This window comes from Cherax quadricarinatus, chromosome 59 (assembly GCF_038502225.1).
Source record: "Cherax quadricarinatus isolate ZL_2023a chromosome 59, ASM3850222v1, whole genome shotgun sequence".
In the NCBI taxonomy this organism is placed as follows: Eukaryota; Metazoa; Arthropoda; class Malacostraca; order Decapoda; family Parastacidae; genus Cherax; species Cherax quadricarinatus.
Genome location: NC_091350.1, coordinates 9,555,663 through 9,573,579, shown reverse-complemented (window position 1 = coordinate 9,573,579; position 17,917 = coordinate 9,555,663). Strand labels below are relative to the sequence as shown.

The window sequence follows — 17,917 nt, the reverse complement described above, 5'->3', positions numbered from 1 at the left end:
ATATTGCATAAACACAGTTAAATGTTAAACTTATTGAATTGGCTAACCCATATTTCCTCACTTAAATTATTTATAGGTAGCATTTTATCAGCCCATCATTCACATTCATGGGAAAGCACGAAACCCACAGAGGTTGATATAACACCTGGGGAAATTAGGCAAAATCATGTTTGATCCGAGTTAGATTGTACTACTGATTTGAATCAGAAGCCTCTCACCAGTCAAGATAAGCCCCATGAAGAGATTAATTAAGCACACACTACACATGAAAACTAAACCCATAAGGTTATGAAGCGCTTAAGGCAATGTTGAAACGCTTTGCAACATTTCCAGGTCACCTTTGCAGTTCTCTACAGAACTTACAATTAACCAATAAATGATTGGATAAATTAAAACATGGTATTAAAAAGATAACTTTTATTTTGCACCTCTTCCCTGGTACCGCTAGTTTATCGAGTTGTTCCGGCGAACACAGGGTACAGTACATGATAATGTCGGCTCTTTTTACGTAGTACTTTGTTAAAACACTTTCGATCGTACCACTGTTAAACAGGTACAACACATCCAGTTACATGACCTCCCTATACCTTCATTTATTATGTCTATATATAAATTCGTTTAAATTATTCCAAATATGGCGAATAATATCCTTAAATGATTCTGCTCTCACAGACATTTACAAGACTAGCTAATACAGGCTGTTTTTAAAACAGTAATCTCTCTCTATCGCCCTTGAAATTCATATTAACAGTTAAGACAGAAGGGGGCCACTTTTCAATTTTTCTCTCCTCTCGTACTGCCTAACTCTTATAGGCTGTACAATGGGAAGACAAGGATGAAGTATGAAGCAGCATGGTCGATCCTTGAGCTATCGCATGGACTATACTCCCAATCCGTAATTAACAAACAACACTTAGTACCACTGAAGCTCTAGGTAACTTAAATGACTTCTACCTGAATTCACGTGCTCACTATCAAATTTACAAGATAATTTAGTGTTGTTTGGAAATTAGGCCCCTAATGGCTTTATGAAGGTAGCAAAGGAATTCATCAATGAAATGTCAAATAAATTAAAATAGAAAATGAATATCTCTAGCCCTGCTAGGTAGGCTAAACAAATGAGATCATGATGTGACAGGAGCATGAGAAAAGCATGGACCAGTGTAATGGATCGACCGCGCAGCTAAATGATACGATGATGGATGAGGAATGTTGTGGGGGATAGTTGAAGTCAGCCACTGTATTGGTATACCTGCCTTCTCCTCCACCTGAACTTGGCCACTGCACCTACAATCACTGGGACAATAAGTATCCCTGGGCAACTATTTCAGCAGACCACAGGGTATACCAGGATCTACAAAACTACTTCAATATGATCAGCCTGTCCAAGCTGGCATTGGGATAAGGCAGGAAGAACAACCAGAGACTACTTGCACCCCAAAAACCTTTGTCTTTAATTACCCAGTTTCTACCTTTGTAAATGAAAAGTATTCAAAGATTACCTTTAAAGAACAAGGTAAAAAACCAGAAAGACAAAGTCAAACATGAAAAAATCAAAATGGGGCCATCTTACCCCACAGGAAACAAAACCTTTTTTGGCAAATTTAAAAAGTAACTCTTACTTTTATTTCCTATTCCAATGTATAAAAAGATAGAAAACAGTAACAAAACGTAACTCTATGGGAAAGGTGTGTGTGGATCGGGAGGGACGGGGCAACGTGTGCACAAGCTATGGCACTGCAGGTACACACATCACTTGATAGGGCAACCTTTTGTTGGGTGCCTTGCCTGCGTGGCCCTCCTAGGGTCCAGCACAAGCTCCCTGAAACTGGGTGACACACCAGAGGGCATGTCTCGGGAACAATCCATTCCCTAGATGTGGGAACGAGCAGCAATACGGCACCTTGAACAGAATCACAATGGCTTCCCTCATTTATGCAAACTTGTCAAGATTAAGAGTGATCTGCCTCTACTGTGTGTAATGTACTACTCTCACCACAAAATAAGTCTGGTAGCTGATACAGCGCTCTAGCAAAAAGAGAAAACTAGAGCGTTCTGTGCATTCTCAAATGCGACTAGAACTGACAAGCTTATTCAGAAGCCTTCCTTCATATGAAAATGTTTTAAGCTGAACTGCCCTGAATCGACCCTCTGGCTTGTGTAGACCTAATTGTATTGAACCTTAAATCAATGCTCTTTGAAAAATTATCCAAACAAATAGGGACCTGGTGTCACAACTGACATTGTAAAAGCGTAGGCACTTACTGGGATTACTACTATCAACTTAAGTTACTAAGCACCACACACAAAGAGAAACATTATTCCAAGCAATATTACAACTGGGTCTGTTCTCAACTTACACACTAAAAGAATTATTGGAGCCTGCCCCTGCCGATCCACACACACCATCCACGGATGGGGTAGCTAGCCACACCGCCGCACATTTCGTAACCCTAGTTTACTTGACAGTGGCATTCAGGACAGATTCAAAGGATTTTTAATAATCTTTGTACTTAATTTGTTGGTTATAGCCCACACAGTTTTAGTCATTGGCACTAAAAAATTTAAGAATCCAGGTAAAACTGATGTTAATGTCCTGAACTCAATATTCAATAACCAATAAAGCATATCCATATGAAAATATATATTAATTTTGTGCCTACATATATATCAAACTTAATAAACAAATATTTTATATTTTTTTTTTATATTTGATCATTAATGAGCTGGCTAAACCTCCATTATATGTTATAACATTACAAGGTAGAAAAACCTGAGGCTTATAATATTGGCTTACAGCAAGCCTTGCTGTTCAGACTCCTTGTCCACTGTTAGGATTCTAAGCAGCATTAAATTGCTTGTAAAGCCTAAGCCTAAACAAGAATGAAAAATGAAGGGTGCCACACCAATGCCATTACCATGGCGTAGCACCTAACCCTGAGTGACTGGCAAAGGTGCCAGTTAGCCGGTGGCAGTGAGGAGATGCTCAGTATTGAGGCTGAGAGAACGAAGCCGCCGCTGGGCAAGGCGTGACTCAGATGGGGGCGATAACCCAAAGGGTGGATCATCCCCATGCATGTTCTCACAATCCTCATCCTGGTTCATACTGAAGTGTTGCAGCAAGACCCTATTCAGCGCCATGCAGGACTCTGCGAAGAGCGACAACTGCTGTGCACTGTGGTTCCTGGAAATAAATTTTTTTTATTAAGTTTAAAATATTCACACAAAGAAACCAAAATGTGTATGGTGATATTTAAATATAACAAAGGTAACAATTATTCAAGGTTTTGTCTATATTTAGGGGTTTGTTGATGCCAGATATTTTTAAGTTAAGAAATTAAAGGTCAAATTGATCCTCAATCTTAATCACTTACTGATATTTTAACAAATGACTAATATTTAAGGATTTCAATTAAGAAAATTCTAGTTCATGGAAGGGAAGTCATCTCAGACTCCACCACAAAGGTGGAGTCTGAATTGGTGAAGGTTTTTAAACTATTATCAGTACTCACTTCCTGATGACATTTGGAGTCTCTAAGCGGGTTGAGGGACCACCATTTCTGATCCAGGGGTGGGAAAGGACCATCTCTGCTGATAATCTCTGTGATGCATCCTTCACTAGCAACTTGCGGATCAGATCCTTTCCCTCCTCACTGATTGAAGACCACTCAGGTTTGGGGAAGTCATAGCTGCCTTCCTGGATGTTGTTAAAGAGGAGATCTTGACACTGAGGACAAGCCTCTCCCCTCTCCCATCCACAGTCTTCCCCACAGTTGCCACAGAAAGGAGGATATCCACAGAGAAGAATGTAAGTCACCACACCAAGAGACCACAAATCGCATCGTTTGTCATAGGGCCCAGCGTCATCACTGATGAATCCCTCTACAACCTCTGGGGCCATGAACTCGGCAGACCCCACAGGTGTTAGCAATTGTGGTGTCACCAGTGGAGAGCTCAGGTTGGAGTTGAACTTTATACCTGACCCCAAATCAAAATCACAGATCTTTACTGGGCATAACTGGTCTGGATATACACAAAGGATATTCTCAGGCTTCAGGTCTCTGTGAGCAATACCCTTGCTGTGTAGGAAAGCCAAAGCTGAGGCAAGATCTCTGATTACCATAGATGCCTCAGCCTCGGTAAAGTGAGTCCTCCGCTGAATGTGGGACAACAGAGGACCTCCATAGATCTTTTCAAATACTAGGTAGAACTTTTCCTCCTCTTCAAAGAATTCTACCAGCTGGATGATATTTTTGTGTCCCTGGCAGTGGTGGAACATCTCTACCTCTTTGAAGACTCGCGTTCGGCTGTGTGATGGTACCTTTTCTATGATCTGTAAAAAAAATATAGTACATGCATTAAATTCTACCCAAATTTTTGTTTAAAATTGACCATACAAATGAAGGGTGTAATGTAATGGCATTAACAGTACATTACATATGAGAATTAAACCTACAAGGGTCATATAGCATCTAGGAGATGGAACAATCAGACATTACTAGCATAATATAATTAATATGCTCACCTTTACGGCATACTCTATGTCTGTATAGATGTTGACACATGTCTGCACAGATGCATATGCACCCTGTCCCAACACCTCACCGGTAAGCTTGTACAGATCTGCAAGATGAAAATCAGGAATGTTAAACCACCAATTTTAATCAATGTTAGTCAATTTTATTAGTCTATATTAATCAAAATCAGATACTGAAGGCTGTATTTCACAGTTGTGACCACAGAAAGCTGCATTTTATGACAACAAAAATGAAGGCAAAAGGAGGACAAACTTACCACTGAAAACACTGGCAACAAGAGTGGACCCTGAACGCTTCTTCTTTCGCCTCTTACGTCTCTCCTTGGCCTCCTCGCGCACCTGCTCCAGGTTGGTGGTGTCCCTTAACACACTAGTAACATCTCCTGGAAAAAAAATATATATTGTCATGCCATGTGAATTGCTTAATGTTAGTTATGCAATTAATTTTAGTTAATCTTGGTTAAAAGCAAATGAATGCATACACCAACGTTCCTTCAGTACCACTGTGCAAGTAAGTCACTTGCACATCCTAACACAAATTTACCTTTGGAAGCCCATTTGGGTTTTAGTTTTAGAATTATTGCCCACAATGCTTTAGTAAATGGCTGAAGCTTCTTTTACAAATATTTACTCCATTAGTATTTATATCACACTTCAGGAAATTTAAATTACTGGCCACTGGATAAGAGCACCAAAACGTTCTCTTTTACAGATGTACAGAATAATTCTGGCATCTGGAGAGTGGCAACGTCTCAAGTTCCCCATGCATTTTAAGAAAAAGTGATTGTTTAAATTTATGCCAATTATTGAATTACCAGTGTAGAGAACTATTTTCAAGACTGTTATACAAGCTTCTCTCGTCTACAAACACATTAAGAGCACAGACACGACAGAGCAAAGGGAACAAAGACTTGAGGCGTGGCGAGACGGGGGAGGGAGAAGGGGGGGACAGAAGGGGTAGAGGGCGAAGGGGGAGGGGGAGGGGGAGGGGGAGGGGGAGGGGGAAAGTGGAGAAAGGAAGAGAGGATGGGAGTGAAAGAGGGAGGGAGTGGGCTGGGAGGGAGAGGGAGAAGCAGGTAAGGTAGGGAGGGCAGGGGGGCAAAGATGCAAGAGGGAGGGAGAGGCAAGCAGGCAGGAGAGGGGGGGGGGAGATTAGAGGGGTGGGAGGAGCTTAGTTAAATGGGAGGGGATGAGAGGAGCTTGGCTGGGTCTAGATGCAGGGAGGTAGAGCGAGAATAGTTCGTGGAGGAAAGGGTAAGAGTAGGCACTGTTGTGGGTCACTAGTACATGGATGGTGGGTGGTAGGTATTTCTAGAGTGCAACTGAACTTCATGAAACTTATTTTAACATTGTAACAAAGGCCGGTATGTTTCTCATAGGAAAGTCTGGCAGAGTTTATCAGACGGCCCGACGCTATTCTTAGCGGCTGACGACACGGCAACACATGCCAAGTAACTGCTATAATGTTGCTTAGCTTTACTGAGAACAGTGCCTGGTGGTACTGCACTTAATACATTATCGTAAAAGCCAATACAGTCGAGTTAATGGATAATTTAATAAACTAGGTCTGGTCCGTTACTGGATTTGCAACATACAAAAGGTGACTGCAAGACCTCCAAAGACGAGGCTTCCTGTTCCTTGATACGATATTCTCTTCCAAGCTAGCAACTTTTAAAGTGATACAACCATGCGAAGAAACGTAGGGGAAAAAACGTATGGGTCACAGCACCTGGGGAATGGGAGGTATGGTATAATCCAAGGAGAAAGAGTACAATTCCTTTCATCAAGAGCCCCTCACCAAGGAATTTCCCAGGAGGGATAATATATTCAGGGGGAGCTCTAAACCTGCAAGGGTTATTAAGTACTAAAGTAATGGGAGGGAATTAGGTCTGATACAAGGGAAAAGTACCTCGAATTTATTTGATCAAGAACACCTCATCGGTATCAAGGCACCCCACAAAGTATCAGTGAAAAGTTTTGTGAAAATCCCATAGACTTTATGGACCCAGTTACGTCGCAAAATTTAGTACCATCTCATAACTGGATCGTAATACATTATTAGTCATTCTTCTTTCCATTCATTTAAGGGCCACAGAACGTTCCCTGCGTTAACACAACCTGCAATCTTTATAGTTGTGGTTAACATCAAATAACTGGACTTAGCATTTTATCTTGTCAGAATAAAAACTTTTCAAGGTTACATCGTGACCGTCTTCACAGTCGTGTATCTACAGTCTTAGTTTGTGAAATTGCCGACTATTTAGACAGTTTAAATACTAATGCAATACAAGATTTACTTGGGTCACCCATCAGTATTTGTATAACCTATGTCATGATATGCAAGAAATCCGATGTAAGACTTCAAATACAGCCTTACAGCCTACTACATTTAGAGCATGAAAAATTAACTAAGCTGTATGTAATAATGCCTATGGTAAAATGGCCTTTTTGCTCCATAAAGTAGATAGTAATGCAGCTTTTACCATCAGATTTCTTAAATATTGTCTACCTTCCTTACAACAGGAACAAAAAAAAAAAAATGTGCTTCAGAAAGCCTAAGGACCCAAACGAGGCTGTCACTATTGACAAAATACTGATCACGTACATTCCTCTAACCTGCACTTAAAGTTCTGTAAATACATACTTATGGTTGTTAAAATACACATCTGAACATTCCTGAATTATTCAGCACCAATTCCGGGGAATAAAGTTTAATGTGTATAGCTTTACAGTACTTTAGGTATTTTATTAAACCATTTGTTCTTAGTGTTCAGGTAAACTACAGCCTTAATGTAATCGTGAGCAACCTAAACCCATAGTTTAATAACTTATAAGACAGCAGTCAGGTTCAACGAATGGCATGGGAGATCAGGGATTCAAGAATCCCCCCCCCCCACTGATAAAAGGCCATCCCTTGGGAGTCTAGTCTAATATTAACCACCAATTTTTCAAATGTTTACACTAAAAAATCCCATATACTAGTACACCTTTAACTTCTTAATATCGAAAGAAGGATTGCTATATCTTTCAAGCAAACAGTGCGAACATTATTTGTAAGACTACAATACATGAGGTATGAGAGTTAAGAATGCACTTTGCTATATTATATGCATGGGAGGCTGAATTTTTAAGGTGATGCAGCACACGGGGAGGAAGAGGGAGGTCTAAATCAATTTGATACAAGGAAAATAGGAGGGTATAAACTTTGGATCAAGAGCCCATCGTCAGCATACACACACCCGCCCTCCCTATTCATGGCCGTCATCTAGTACCTCTAGAAATCTAGTACTGCATTGGCAATTATGAAAAACATTGGCCTCTTTATGATCACACTCCCAGCTTCTAGTTTTAAAGCAAGCCAAGTATAAAACAAAATAGAAGGCTCCCCGAATGTAAACATTTAAAGCCTTAGAATCCACAAATTTAAAGTCTCACGAATGCATAAATTAAACCAGCCGAATAAATGTTCTAAAAGCAAGTCTAAAACATTTTCAACATTCCTCGGCTTCCACAGCCTGAGAATACCTTTCAATATATTTTTTTATCACTAACCCCCCCCAACACACCCTCAAACTTTTTTGTTATTAACATTTAATGACGTTAAATATTTCTATGCACCTCTAATGCATCCATCTCCGAGCATTCAACCCGTAAGGGTAAATGGGGGGGGGAAGTCTCTCTCAACGCCTGGGGAAAGATACTGGAAGGTCAGCTCCAATTCCTCACATCAAGAGCTCTGGGAAAGGGGAGGAAGAAGCTTCCAGAAAGGGCGGAACCCTCTCCAATACTGCCGCCTGCACCACCACCATGGCAGACGCCATTTTTAAGTGATTTTTGGTTTATTTGGCGGATTTGCCACCCACCAGGGCTTTATGAAGGTTTTAACAGTCTTATTGTGGCTGAAATGATGATCAACTCTTTCCCTAGCTAAAAGGGGTTTAGCAGCATTGTTGCAAGGTGTTAGCACCACTGCAAGGTGTTAGCACCACTGCAAGGTGTTAGCACCATCCCTAGACAAAGCATCTAGATGCTCTCTCACGTCTCAAACATCTAAGTTTTCTAACACAATTAGAGATTAAATTTTCACCACTAGATTTTCACAACTACGTTGAAAGTGTCACTCAGGCACGTCACACTAACGAACACATAACTACAAGCAAATTCATGGTTCCAGGCAATTTACAACAATTCTCTCTCTCACACACACACACACACACACACACACACACAATACAAATTTGAAGTCAAAGTCATAAAGGAGACGTCAGAAATCGACTTTCAAAACCCACTGACATGATTAAGACAACTTTCACAGAGGTAGGAGAGTGTCAAGCGTCGTGTCAACGTACCTTGCACCATCTTGACGGTTTGTAGGTATCAATGAGCGAAGAATATATCACAATACGTAGGGGCCCAAAGTATATGGGAAATTAAAAAAAATCACAGATTCTTGAGTAGCACTTTGATGCTTGACTAGACCTTCCAAACCGCCGTGGACCTCCTTGTTTTGCACGTGGCAGACACTTGGCCGGTGCCTCACTCTTGCACTTGGATGTAGTACCAGCTTTGGGAAGCTAGAAAGGTAGGAAAAGATCCCGTTGGCGCGCGTACACTCCTATCTACCCATCTCTTTTCTCTCTCTGTTGGCGAACTGCGTCGCTTCTCCGGCAGCGGCGGCTTATATACCCGGCCACCCACCCCTATTACCTTGCCATACATCACCACGCAGTCCAACCTTCTACATCATTATAACCCTTTATAATTTATTGCCAAATCGCCTATAAACACCCATCGTACCTATAATTTTTTGGCCGATATGTCAACCCGCTTAAGTTTTGCTGTTATGCTTTCTGGAAGGAGAGTAATTTATGCGGGTGAACAATCAGGTACTGGCAAGATTTCAGCGCTGGTGCACGTACACAATATCGCCAACTTTAAAATCAGTCAATACCGAGATATTACATCAGCAAAGCTTATAGCGCTAACGCCTCAGTGAGGGATTTTCTTTCTGTATTCGCACATATTTTTAATACCACATCTTTTGTAGTGTTAATGCAGCTTTTCTGAAGAGTTATCAACAGCTGTCAAGTAAATTATATACAATTATTCCCAGGCATCGGTCTTTCCTCCCAAGATCAAAGGGAACTATATCCATCAAGGTTTACATTCAAAACATCACTAACTCAAGGTTTCAAGAACAAACATTAAAGACTAATTCGCATAAAATTACACTTATAGACAAAGATTTAATAAATATAAACAAGAACGCTAATATAAAAACTAGTCAATTTTCCGACCACTAGGTTGAGGTCTCCACGCTGGCAGTGTTGTGGCGTGATCAGGGATGCCAACCCATCAGAATTTACCCAATCATAATATTATAACCCAATTACCGTCCTTCCATATAAACATAGTTTATATACAGTGTACATTATGCACCTCCCTACGCCCACGCATAACGCTTTGTAAAAAAAAAATTGTATAGCCTCAGTAATTTGTGTATACATCGGTTAGGTTTGTAGTGTGTGGGTGCGTAGATAACTGCAAGGAAGATAAGTAATTAAAACATTTTATCTACAATGTTACACAATATTCAACGTGTTGACTGTAGCATAGAGGGACACTCCGTGCATATCCACTCGCTGGTAACCCGTACCACCAGTAATTTAGCGTTGACTGGGCGTCATGTAAGGGACGCGCGCGCGCGCGAGGCCACGCAAAGATGCAACGGAACGAACCAATTTTAAACACCAACGAAACTATCTAGAATTTACCCATATTTCCCCCCTTTCCCCTCAAATATACCCTCCCTCCAGCAACCCAAACACCCCCATCAACCCCCACCCCCCATACCACCACAACCAACAACAACCAGTCACCTGCTGCCATCCTGCTAGGACTTAGTTTTTTTTGGTCGTATATTTCACAGAATTCATGATCGTGGGCATACACCGCGGATTCAGTGACGTCATTGTGTACTTGTATTGTTCCTGGTCACTGGGTAAACATGTGATGCCACACTGGTCTGCTGTGACCCTGGAAACGAAAATAACGACAACAAGCTCACCTTTACTACGCGGAGATGCCTGCCCGTGTGTATGTGTTGTACTCACCTAGTTGAGGTTGCAGGGGTCGATTCCTAGCTCCCGGCCCCGCGTGTGTGTGTGTGTGTGTGTGTGTGTGTGTGTGTGTGTGTGTGTGTGTGTGGTGTGTATGTGTGAGTACGTATGTGTATGAGTACGTGAATGTGAATACGTGAGTATGTGTGAGTGTACACGTGAGTATGTGTACTCATCTAGTTTTGGTTGCAGGGGTAGAGTCACAGCACCTGGTCCCGCCTCTTCCCTGGCCGCTACTAAGTCACTTCCTGCTCCATGAGCTTTATCATACCTTTTCTTAAAGCTATGTATGGATCCTGCCTCCACTACACTTCCCAGACTATTCCATACATATACATTATTAATTATATATATATATATATATATTTATATATATATATATAATGTGTGTGTACTCGCCTAGTTGTACTCGCCTAGTTGAGGCGAGTACTACTAGGTCACTCTCCCTGAACCATGAGCTTCATCGTACCTCTGCTTAAAGCTATGTATGGATCCTGCCTCCACTACATCGCTTCCCAAACTATTCCACTTACTGACTACTCTCTGGCTGAAGAAATACTTCCTAACATCCCTGTGATATATCTGTCTTCAACTTCCAGTCCATATATGTGTGTGTGTGTGTGTGTGGTGTGTGTGTGTGTGTGTGTGTGTGTGTGTGTGTGTGTGTGTGTGTGTACGAAGTACATGTACATATTTACAAGAGCACAGTGTATTCTGCACACATTTGTATGTACGCGTGCACATGTACACTTTACATGTACAAACATGTGCTTTGTACCAACTGCTAAACAAAACTAACTCGTCCTTTAGTACATCTACAGAAGATCTCTTTTCAGTACCCTTACAGAGGCCTATCAGAAATTTCAACTTGCCTAGGTCCCAAATCTGCACACAGAAATCACTCCCTACGAAAGTAAAAGACTGGGCAGGCGATGCAAAATGCCCCCAATAAAAAGTAGGGGCGCCATTGGTACACTAAGAGAAAACACCATAAGTGTCCGGGGCCCAAAACTGTTCAACAGCCTCCCATCAAGCATTAGGGGAATTACCAATAAACCCCTGGCTGCCTTCAAGAGAGCTGGACAGATACCTAAAGTCAGTGCCGGATCAGCCGGGCTGTGGCTCGTACGTTGGACTGCGTGCGGCCAGCAGTAACAGCCTAGTTGATCAGGCCCTGATCCATCGGTAGGCCTGGTCATGGACCGGGCCGCGGGGGCGTTGATCCCCGGAATAACCTCCAGGTAGGTACTCTGTGTTCCCCGGGGAAGAGCCTCGGCTCCCACCGCAGAGCTCTCCCACCCTCCAGGTAGACCGCAGAGCTCTCCCACCCTCCAGGTAGACCGCAGAGCTCCCCCACCCTCCAGGTAGACCGCAGACCTCTCCCACCCTCCAGGTAGACCGCCGGGCTCTCCCACCCTCCAGGTAGACCGCAGAGCTCCCCCACCCTCCAGGTAGACCGCAGAGCTCCCCCACCCTCCAGGTAGACCGCAGAGCTCCCCCACCCTCCAGGTAGACCGCAGAGCTCCCCCACCCTCCAGGTAGACCGCAGAGCTCCCCCACCCTCCAGGTAGACCGCAGAGCTCCCCCACCCTCCAGGTAGACCGCAGAGCTCCCCCACCCTCCAGGTAGACCGCAGAGCTCCCCCACCCTCCAGGTAGACCGCAGAGCTCCCCCACCCTCCAGGTAGACCGCAGAGCTCCCCCACCCTCCAGGTAGACTCGCTTCTTTACGTCAGTTGCTGCTACCAGTTCGTCTCCAGGTTAAGGTTCGGTTAAGACTCTTGCAACACAGACATCTTTGAGAATTTCAGAGTGAAGATACCCAGTTACTTTTTGACATTTTCGAGTATTGTACACCATTACTTCTGCCAGAGTATGGTGTACTCTATGTAGCGTAATGTACGCTGGAATAAGGTCCACTCTGGAGTGAGACATTTAGGCAAGTAAAAGGTTGTATTATAAAGGCTCATCTTGGGTAAATGCTCCAAGGCTGGTCAAAGCCACTACAATGTGGACATCTTGCATACTCTGTAGTTTATATTGCTTTATTGTGCACTTTATCCAGCGAGGAATGTACTTCTCGTATGTAAAATCCAGATCAAGAACATTTGTATCGGGTCTGATTAAAATATATGGAAAAAACAACACAAATGAGTGAAAAACTTTATACACATTAAGTGTGTTCAGCGAGCCATTAACTAGCCTGTCCTTGTACACTGACAAGACCCCGAGGGTCCGGTACCAAACCTACAAATCCAAATTACCAATTATGAACACGAGGCTTGGCAGACTGTGGGGGATACATCCAACACTTCACTCATATGGAGGATTATAAACAAACCCTTAGTTGTCTTCATGAGGGAATTCAGGTTTCTTAAATAGCTCCCGATCAGCCCGGCTGTGGTACTGTAAGCTGTGAGCACTAACAGCTTGATCGATCAAGAGAGCAACCAGGAGACCTGGTCTGCGACGGGGCCGCGAGGGTGGGGAGACCTCCAGGAGGGACACCAAGTCGCTACAAGTTTCCAGGGGACAGAGGATCACGGAATCAGTGTTCAAAAGCCAGGCGCTAAGAGACTCCTGTCTATAAATCTTGACATTTAACCCCGCTTTGAGTGTAATCTTTTACTGAAGAATGAGTTACAAGATTACAAGACCTCTATAGATAGCCTTCCTCGTTAGTGACGGTAATGGTACTTTAAGGATACTTTAAGGATACCTGAAGCATACATGAAAGATGTTTTCGAGGGACAATGCCCCCGTGACCCTGTCCCCAAGCCTAGCCAAGTGGACCAAGGCCTGATTACCCAGACTATTACTGCTGCCCACTAGCAATCAAGGTACTAACCATAGCCTGACTGACCAGGTGGGTGGGTGGTAATAATGGCTACATATAGACAGTTTGTAGTAAGGAAAGTGTCAGACTGCGCCCTGGTCCCAAACCATACCTCCCTGTTGCTGGCCTAATTAACCAGACATAAAACAGCCTCGCACAGTCCACTGTATGCATCAATACTCGACTGATCAGGAAGAGTTTAGGAATTTGTAGAGTTCCCCTCTTAAAAGACATCCAGGGGTATGTTGACAACCCCTCATGCGCCCGCTTACACTTGTGTTCTCTTAATGTACCTCTGCTTTTCACAATATTTTGCACAGTATGCAGAGCCTCTTCCTTCGTAGGGAATCATTGAGTGACCAGGCCTCCTGGTGGATCAGAGCCTGATCAACCAGGCTGTTGCTGCTAGCTGCACGCAAACCAACGTACGAGCCACAGCCCGGCTGGTCAGGAACCGACTTTAGGTGCTTGTCCAGTGCCAGCTTGAAGACTGCCAGGGGTCTGTTGGTAATCCCCCTTATGTATGCTGGGAGGCAGTTGAACAGCCTCGGGCCCCTGACACTTATTGTATGGTCTCTTAGCGTGCTAGTGACACCCCTGCTTTTCATTGGGGGATGTTGCATCGTCTGCCAAGTCTTTTGCTTTCGTAGTGAGTGATTTTCGTGTGCAAGTTCGGTACTAGTCCCTCTAGGATTTTCCAGGTGTATATAATCAGAGTCGGGACAAATTTTTCTACAATTTTTTCAGATGTAAATTATTCTGCTTCTCTCTCTTGCCTTCCAGTAATTTAGGCGTTTGACTGAGTATGTACATTCAGTGATGTTTTGTATATTCTCTAGGCTTGCAATTTCACAAGTCTTGAAGGGGGTTGTTAGTGTAGAGCAATATTCCAGCCTAGAGAACGAACGACTTTAAAGTGGATCATTGAGGTTCTTGTTATCCATCTTATCGTTTCGTCGCTGTTATGACGACACTGATCCTTGAAAGCGAGATCCACCTACATTTTCCAAAGTCCATGTTAGTTTCTATCTCTGAGCGGCTAGCTTTATGCTCCTATTTTTTTTCCATAAGCGAGAAGTTGAAAATTTGTCCTCATTGAACATCAGTGACCCACTGGAAGACTGTTTATATCAGCTTTGCGATCAATAGCGTCCTCAATGAATGTTTTCCAGATTCTAGTAGCGTCTACGAAGGATGATTCTGTGCTTCGATTTGTCCTAGCCTATGTCGACTGAGGATGGGGAAAAGAATGAGGGCTACTACCGTACCTTGGGAAACAGCTTTGCACTGTGGCAGCCTCTTAACTGGAGTGGCTTCCGGTGGTCATCGCCCCCGCGGTCCGGTCCTTGACCAGGGGGAAGCCCGGGATGTTGAAAGTCTTACTGGGTAAAAGGTTAAAAATCCACTTGCCCACTTTTCTAGTTCTTTTTGCACACGCACTGTATACGCTATTACAACACGGGCGCAACTGTCGAGCGTCTTTTTCAAAGAGCATGTACATCGGCATTCTGTCTTCAGGTTACATCCAGCACTATATAGTGATCCAGGAGTTACGAGGCACCGGAGCGACCTATTCTAAACCCATGCTGCTCTAGGTTGTGCACTTGTTAACCCATGTGGGTAGCCTACTTGCGTCTTCAACCAGATTTTTTTTTTTTTGTGGGATGACATTGCTATCGATCTACAGTTCTTTGCTATTACTTTGCTGCCGCCTTGGTGGGGTGAGGCTACACCGCTCTTAAGGACTGTGGGATGACCTGCTACAAGAGTCCACTGTACATCAACACGAAGTGACGAGATAAATCTTATCAAACTAACGTGACACGATGAACGAACTCTGAATACTAGACAGCACCTAGGAATTAAGAGTAAATTTATTCAAGTACAATTATCATATTTTAACATGCGTGTAAATTACCTAGAATAACACAAAGTGACTTATTAAAGCCTAGTGTTTAAGTTAGTAAAAAAATAAAGTAATGATTTTAACCCTTAAAAGTTAAAACTGGTAAGTAACTAAACTGAAAATCATTTACAATAAAAGGAGATACAGCAGGAATACAATTAGTTATTTACATTAACTTTAAAGTGTGTCTCAGCTTACACCAGGTACACGAATGTCAACTATACAAGAAATCAATTAGTACTGATTTGAGGGGTTTTCCCACCTCAAGGGAGTTTCCTTGACGCTGGTGAGGGGCTCTTGATCTAGAGAATTTGATCTGTGCTCCAGTTCCCTGAACTGAGCCTGAATACCTTTCACCCCCCCCCCACATGCGCTGTATAATCCTACGAGTTTAGCGTTCCCCCATGATTATATAACTAGTGATACCAGTGATTAGCAGAATACAGTGTTGTAGTAGCAACTAACCAGTATTATAATGGTACTTAGTGGAGTGGAGTGACTTTCATTAGTTTCTTTTTCTTGAAATACGAGACGTTACTGTGAATTTCATATAACCTGTAGTTACCAGCAGTCGCAATATACACAACGAGAAGCAATTATTACTACAGAAAAAGCGTCCTTCCTCCAAAATTTGCACCAGTCAACTATAGTGATAATATAGCATTTATTGTGGTGGAGACGGAAAAAAGAAAAAAAAAAAAAAAAAAAAGAGAAAAGCCAGATACAGCGATTGATAAACAAGGAGGTGACCGTTCGTCATTGTAGGAGCTGCCAGATATCACCGGCTCTTCAACACGCAAGTTATACTTTTGTATCAGTCAAATCACATATTACTCGGGTAGATAATTTCCAGTAGATCCTTCATGTGTTAGCTCAAATCACCGACCAGTATGTTTTAAATAAGTGACCCACTGATCAGAGCAGATCGTCTGGCCCGAACCCTTGCCTGGTCCGAACCCTTGACTGGTCCGAACCCGGGACTGGTTTCAAACAGTTTCGTTGGACAATAAAGCAGACTGTAAACGGATGGGGTTGTAGGCGCCCTATAAACACAAACATTAAAAATCAGGAACGTGACGGTAAGCTGTCCAATATACAAAAAGAGTTAGAAACAGAAATACAAATAGCTAGAGCTTCATTTAAGGTTATTAATAGAATTTTCAAGAGGTTGCTAGTAGAATTTGCAGTAAATCAACCATTCAAATCATTATGAAGCCCTGTGTAGTCTGTGGTCAGTCAAACAAACGGGCTTCCACATGGATAAATTGTCATTTTTGTGGAAATTGGTGTCACGCCCCTTGTGCAGATATCCCAGAACTAGCTACAAGCAGTATTAAAACAGAGAAGTGTTTTTGGGTATGCTCAAATGAGGAAAATCTGTGGACTAAAATCACAAGGGTATTAAAAGAGGACAACATCAAAGCTGCTTTCATAGAAAACCTGGAAGCTTTCTACAACAGATGGGAACATAAAATGTCTGGGCTGAATGGTACTGCCCTTGATACTGGCCATGTAGTCATAAACTGTAAGGCTGGAGGTGATGTCCTGGTAGTCAGTAAATGTGGGGCTGATAGTGCTGTCCTGGGAGACAGTAATGGTGAAGCTGGAGGTGCTGTCCTGGGAGACAGTAATGGTGAAGCTGGAGGTGCTGTCCTGGGAGACAGTAATGGTGAAGCTGGAGGTGCTGTCCTGGGAGACAGAAATGGTGAAGCTGGAGATACTGTCCTGGGAGACAGAAATGGTGAAGCTGGAGGTGCTGTCCTGGGAGACAGAAATGGTGAAGCTGGAGATACTGTCCTGGGAGACAGTAATGGTGAAGCTGGAGGTGCTGTCCTGGGAGACAGAAATGGTGAAGCTGGAGATACTGTCCTGGGAGACAGAAATGGTGAAGCTGGAGATATTGTCCAGGTAGTCGGGAATTATACGCAGGAAGGAATACATATAAATGATCTCATAGGGGACAGGAGCCATAGTAGGGAAACAAGTGTAGTCAAAGATAAGATAAAACCAATATTGCAAACTAGAAATACCGCAGGAAATAGCAAACAAGAGGACTCCAATAGCAATAGTGAGGATAAATTACCAAAAACAACTGGTGGGAGCTCCATTGTTGGTGCTAGGGAGGATAGAAGTAAGACAGGGAAACATGCACCAACAGGGAATACAGTCACAGAAACCCAAGGCAAGCGGAAACCAAGCCTGTGCACATACTATGCACTTGGTATCTGCTGGCATGGGAAATCTGGAAAAACAGATGGGACATGCAACTATGACCACCCTAGAAAATGCCATGCCCATATGAAAACAGGAAAATGCAAACTCCCTTCCTGTAAGCTTTTTCACCCTGAAATGTGTACCTCTTCAGTACAGGAAAGACTGTGCTATAACTTAAATTGCCAGGCATACCATCTAAAGGGGACAAAAAGATACAAAACATCCAGGCCATGGGAAAACCTGGGTAGCCACAGCCACTCAAGAGGGAGAGGTTTTTTAGTGCCAGGAAGGAAAAAAAACTGGCAG

General features: G+C 43.0%; 1 protein-coding gene across 3 annotated transcripts in view; it reads right to left on the bottom strand.

Annotated features, from left to right (window-relative positions):
- Window positions 1-402: 402 nt before the first annotated feature.
- The window catches only part of Lk6 (Lk6 kinase), a 39,144-nt gene continuing 21,629 nt past the window's right edge, over window positions 403-17,917 (bottom strand). For 2 of the 3 annotated variants that reach the window (XM_053791180.2, XM_053791178.2), the window contains 4 exons: window positions 4,795-4,920; window positions 4,526-4,623; window positions 3,513-4,333; window positions 403-3,184 (listed from right to left, as the gene is read on the bottom strand). In XM_053791180.2, coding sequence (XP_053647155.1) covers window positions 2,962-3,184; window positions 3,513-4,333; window positions 4,526-4,623; window positions 4,795-4,920 — 1,268 coding nt within the window. In that variant the 3' untranslated portion in view covers window positions 403-2,961. Of the gene's footprint in view, window positions 3,185-3,512; window positions 4,334-4,525; window positions 4,624-4,794; window positions 4,921-8,886; window positions 9,212-17,917 lie in introns of those variants that run through there. The other variant, XM_053791181.2, reaches the window with a different exon arrangement.